Genomic DNA, 5,251 nt, shown 5'->3' on the forward strand with positions numbered 1-5,251 from the left:
GTAGAACATACTGTGATAGAAAGTATAGGTACAATTGTTGCAATCCTTATCACATGTTGAATGTATTTAAAATCACAATATAACGCTCTTAAGAGAGTTAATGACTGTGTTGCTTACCTTGCACGTAGAAAAAACTCAAGCTGTGGTACAATTCTGCAGTGTTTCCTTATATACTGTCTACATTTATCTGTACTGTGTGTGTGTGTGTGTGTGTGAGGCTATACAAAGAGAGACTTAAAGCGTGTTTACTGCAGTAGTCATGGTGTAAAATTCCTCTCCAATGAATGACAGATACAGTAGTTACCAAGTGAGACAATAAAGCAGCTGGGTCACCAACAGAGAGCGGAAACATGGTCCAGTATGAAAGGTTTTGAAGCAGGGCTGAGTTAACAACAAGTGAGACACTTCTCAGCAAGCTAGAGGGGCCGAGCTGAGCCTTTTACCCAGGCCACCTGTCTACAATGTCATGTCATCAGGGATTCAAGTAAGATGTACAGTGAGTATAATGGTATTAAATACATTTACAGTTGTGTATAGTCACTCACACCGCGCTGTCAAAAAACAGAAACATGTTGTCTATTCATTGGTTGCCCTGGAGCATTTGGCCGGCACTCAGCAATGCTCTGTGCCTCCCAGTGTTCAGCTGGCATGAATCCCAAATATATTTCTTTCACAACAGAGGGCCTGTTTCAGCCTGTAACTTCTCAGTAGGGAACTTTATACTTAAAACATACATAGTAGTTTTACCAAATATATTCTTAATGTATTCCGTGGGCAGAATGTTCCCGCAAACCTGCAAGTCACTTTCATTGTTAATATAGACTGCTAGGTTGTGTTGAGGACTGAAGGATTATATTTTACTTCATCCACAACATCTCATATAAGATAAAAGGTAGGATTTGAATACAAAAGATGAAAAAAAACAAAAGATACCAATTATACAAACACTTAAAAACAAGTATCACTTGCATTAGATTAGTTAAATGTTTTATTTGTCTATATCTTTATGAAATTTACTATTATCACTTCAGAGAATCACCCTATTATTATACAATATTTACATATTTATTATAAAAAAGTATTATTATTATTAGTAGTAGTAGAAGTAGAAGTAGTAGTATTGTTGTTGTTGTTGTTGTATACAGATGCAGCCGAGATTATGTTAAATTATGCATAATATTATTATTATGACGAGTTTCGCAAACTTCGCACTGATTTCAGCACGCGCCACCACCAGGAGTCTCCCGTTCCCATAGTAACAAGCCTTCAGCTAGAGCCGTATGTAGACAGAGTTAAGCTGCGCAGCGTTTTACCGGCCGCTATGATACGTTCAACATTAGCCTCTGGCGCCTTCTTTCAGCGACTTGTATTGTTTTCTGCATAAAGGAAAGTCCACTAAAAAGGTCAACGCGTTGTTATATGTGAACTTATTGGTATTAAACCCGGTGTGAGAAGCAGTGTAGGGCTCGCGCTCCCAAAGACTCTGTTGTGTTTCAGTGTCCGGAAGTTGTGAGGGGGAAAAGTAGGAAAGGCATGAACAAAAAAAAGAGGTGGAAGAAACTTCTGACCAATTTTTCCTCCGAGCCCATTGAAACCACCGGTTTCTCTGGTGAATCTCACCACGGGCACGGTTGAGGTGTCTTACTTTACGTGATCTAATAGTTAGTATTGTGCATTAATTGATCGATATGGGTCTGCCGACGCTGGAGTTTAGTGACTCTTTCCTGGACAGTCCGGAGTTCAGAGAGCGGCTGCAGTGCCATGAGATCGAGCTGGAGCGCACCAACAGGTTTATAAAAGACCTCATCAAAGATGGAAACATGCTCGTGTCTGCGCTCAGAAGTAAGTACACGATGGTTAACATCTTGTCTTTGGGGGGGATAGAAGTGTAGCGTGTTACGGTACGTTTAGTACTGGTACGTTCTGCAGAGCAACCCAAGGCCATCAATTCAAACAGAGCCAGAGTGAGTTCAGACTAACGTTACTTTAGACTTTAACAGCTAAACGCCAATGCATTGCTTTTTATTTAGGTGGTATGAGCAGTTAGGTATTATGGTATTATTATGTATGGGCTATTGTGTCGTTACCGTCATGCGAGAATAGATGTTTTACTTATTCTACCATGATAGCTTAGACTGTATGTGTCCTAGTCTGGTTTTATATGCTATGTATACAGTTTCTTAACCATAGAGATGAGTAAAATAATCAGTGAATGTTTCTATTTGCTATTAATGGATTTATTATCAATGTCTTCTGCCACTTTAGTAGCTGTAACATGAAAAGTACAAATGGTCATATTTATAATGTTTCTTTTTTGTCGGTACTGAGATATTTCATCAGTTTGACATCCTCAGATTGCTTGTTGTGTCTGACTTATAGTACAAAACTCTAACATAGTCGTCAACACAATTATGTCGTTAACACAAAAGTTTTGAATCCTTTATAAATTACTTGAATGATTCATAAATCGTCAAACTTGTTGACAGTTCATGTTCTTTAAACCATCTAATCCATTGATTGATGAAAGGTTTCAGCCTGACGTGATAAGGTCCCTAAAGAGTTTGCTGCTTTGGGACCTGATCTTCAGTTCCCCGTTTTGAAATCCTAAGACTTTTATTAGTCATATTGTCATAATCATATGTCATCATCTAATGAAGACTTTCAAAACGCAGGCACCTCCCATTTGTTGGTAGTTTCTTTTGATCCCCTCCAGTTTTAGCTCAAACACACCTACGCTTTGTGGCTGCCTGAGGTCATTGGTGTGAACACTGCTGCTGCCTGCCAGACTCTCACACACACACACACACACACACACACAAACTGTGTGCAGAATAACTGTCACCACAACCACCAGAGCCGCCACAAAATGATATTAATTGAAGTGTTTGTATTGCCGATGGAAAATAAAATTAACTTTTCTGTCTTCAAACTGACAATCAAAATGACTGCACCAGATTTTTCCCCCCGTGTCTGCAAACAACACTGATGTAAGCAGAGCTTTTACAGCCCTTTGGTCCAAATCTTGTGCTTTTGAATAACAATATGTCAACAACGCAATTTAGGTTTCCAGCGTAGAATAACAATGTTTACTGTGCTTTTGTTCTTTTTTTCTGAACTCCAGGCAGTAATCTGCTATAAACTGCTCGTAAACGACACTTTAATTAATGGTTTTATTATCAGTGTGTAATGTAGTGGTATGATTAAAATAGTGCCTTACATTGGCTGGCATGTTAAAGATGTGTGAGTGAGAGAATGCAGCCTTGTGCTGCCAAGCATTCGTGCATGTCAGAGATTAAAAGGGGTTATTAAACTCTATTATTAAAGTGTGGTTTGGACACATAAACAGTTTGTTGCAGGGTGAAACCATTTGTTTACAGAGTTTGACACCTCATGTCTTGGCAGTAGATGATATGCAAGAGTCCTGTAGGAAACTACATTCATAGTTTACTGCAGGTGGGAATAAGTGATGCTGCGTGTAGCCTGTAGGAGAATGGCAGCATAACATGGTGTTGGACCAACGATGGCAGATTGCAAACTCATGCCGAGAGCATTCCTGTCTATAATATGTAAATCGTGAAATTGTATTAGTTATGGCAATAATATAATTGTTTGCTTTAAATGAATGAACTGTCTGCTTTTCACAGGTCTTTCTCTTGCTGTTCAACGGTTCTCTCAGTCTCTGCAGGAGTTTCAGTTTGAATGTATTGGAGACGCTGAGACTGATGATGAGATCAGTATAGGTAAGATGAATTAGAAAACAAGAGGCTGAGCCTGCAAAATATACCGAATATGATCCACATTTGAGGTGTAACATTTATTTTGCAGCTCAGTCCTTGAAGGAGTTCTCTCAGCTCTTGAGCACCATGGAAGAGGAGAGAAAACGACTGGTAAGAAGGTTTGTGTGTGTGTGTGTGTGTGTGTATGTGTGTGTGTGTGTGTGTGAGAGAGAGAAAGAGAGAGTGAATGCAGGTTTATGCTCCACATTTTTTTTTTAAGTGAGTAAAGTAAGGAATGTTTCAAAATTGAGGACATTCTGTTGTCTTTGTGACGTTGAAAAGAGGCCATTTTACATGGAGGGTGAGTGGTAAACAGTAAATTGGTCAATGTATGAGTTCCATTGTACTTTATACAATGTAAAGCTTTGTTTATTATTGCTTATTAATTAATGAGATTTAGAAGTGTAACCCTTTTGAAAAACAATCCACCAAAAACCTTGAATGGATATCTGCAAAAGATTTCTTTCTATTCATTTTTGACATTTTTTAGAGTTTTCTTTGTCTTTGTACGGCATCCTTCTCTACATCAATAAAATGGTTGTGATTCATATATATTTGTTCAGGAATGGAAACAACAGACTTCTGAAGGGCTTTAGAAAGAAATGATACAGAGAAGTTTCTTTTGGTTTAAGGCATCTTGTGTTGCAGTTTCTCGGGGTCTGAAAAGTGAAGCCAACGCCTTTAAGTGCCTTAAACTGCCAGCACAGGGCAACTCCTCTGGTTGCAAAAAAAGTCTGATTGTATTAAAGCCTATGAGAAAATGACTCTACTTCTTACATGATTTATTACCTCAGTAAACATTGTAAACATGCGTTTATGATCCCAATCACACGTTTCAAGTCTTCTTCAATACAGCATGACGTTCGTTTAGTAAATGATGTTCCCATTTAACTTCAACACTTTCAGAAGTATGTTTTCAGTTCATGAAAGTTAATTGGAACATGTTGGTTGCCTTATTCCGCTTTAGGTTGTACTACAAGGTGTCTTCGTCCAATCCTTCTATACGGTCTGTGTCTGTGATCAGCCAGCGCTGATCTGAATACACCATTAGACCAAAAGCCCCTTCTAAATCAAATTGTTTTCACCAAAGTCGGTACGAATAGTTTCCAGGATTTAAAGTTTGAACATTACAGTCATTGTTAGGCATCTTCACTTGGTGCACCACTCTGACTTCTACAAGCCTCTTGTCCAAATCTCATTTTCACACAAGTCTGAGTGACACATTTGTTGTGGACTTTGTGCCAGCGGCAGTGTGTGCTCCGCGACGATTCTGAAAAACATCTTTGAACTAGACACCCTCCATCAACCAGAAGGCTTTGTGTGGGAGTGATTGGAGTCTGGCACAGTCTGTGTGCAGGCAAACCTCCGCGCATGTGCAATGTATGTGCATAGTACGTTACCTTATGCAAAGCCCTCTGTCTGTGTGTCTGTGTGTGTGTGTGTGTGTGTGTGTGTGTGTGTGTGTGTGTGTGTGT

At 39.2% G+C, this 5,251-nt stretch overlaps 1 protein-coding gene across 1 annotated transcript in view; it reads left to right on the forward strand.

Moving 5' to 3' along the window:
* Window positions 1–1,291: 1,291 nt before the first annotated feature.
* arhgap42a (Rho GTPase activating protein 42a) overlaps window positions 1,292–5,251 on the forward strand; it is a 15,393-nt gene continuing 11,433 nt past the window's right edge. Inside the window, exons 1-3 of the mRNA XM_031872648.1 lie at window positions 1,292–1,842; window positions 3,645–3,740; window positions 3,826–3,887. Of these exons, the coding sequence (XP_031728508.1) occupies window positions 1,689–1,842; window positions 3,645–3,740; window positions 3,826–3,887 (312 nt within the window). The 5' untranslated portion in view covers window positions 1,292–1,688. The remainder of the gene's footprint in view (window positions 1,843–3,644; window positions 3,741–3,825; window positions 3,888–5,251) is intronic.

This window comes from Anarrhichthys ocellatus, unplaced genomic scaffold (assembly GCF_004355925.1).
Source record: "Anarrhichthys ocellatus isolate YVR2014 unplaced genomic scaffold, GSC_Weel_1.0 scaffold65, whole genome shotgun sequence".
NCBI lineage: Eukaryota > Metazoa > Chordata > Actinopteri > Perciformes > Anarhichadidae > Anarrhichthys > Anarrhichthys ocellatus.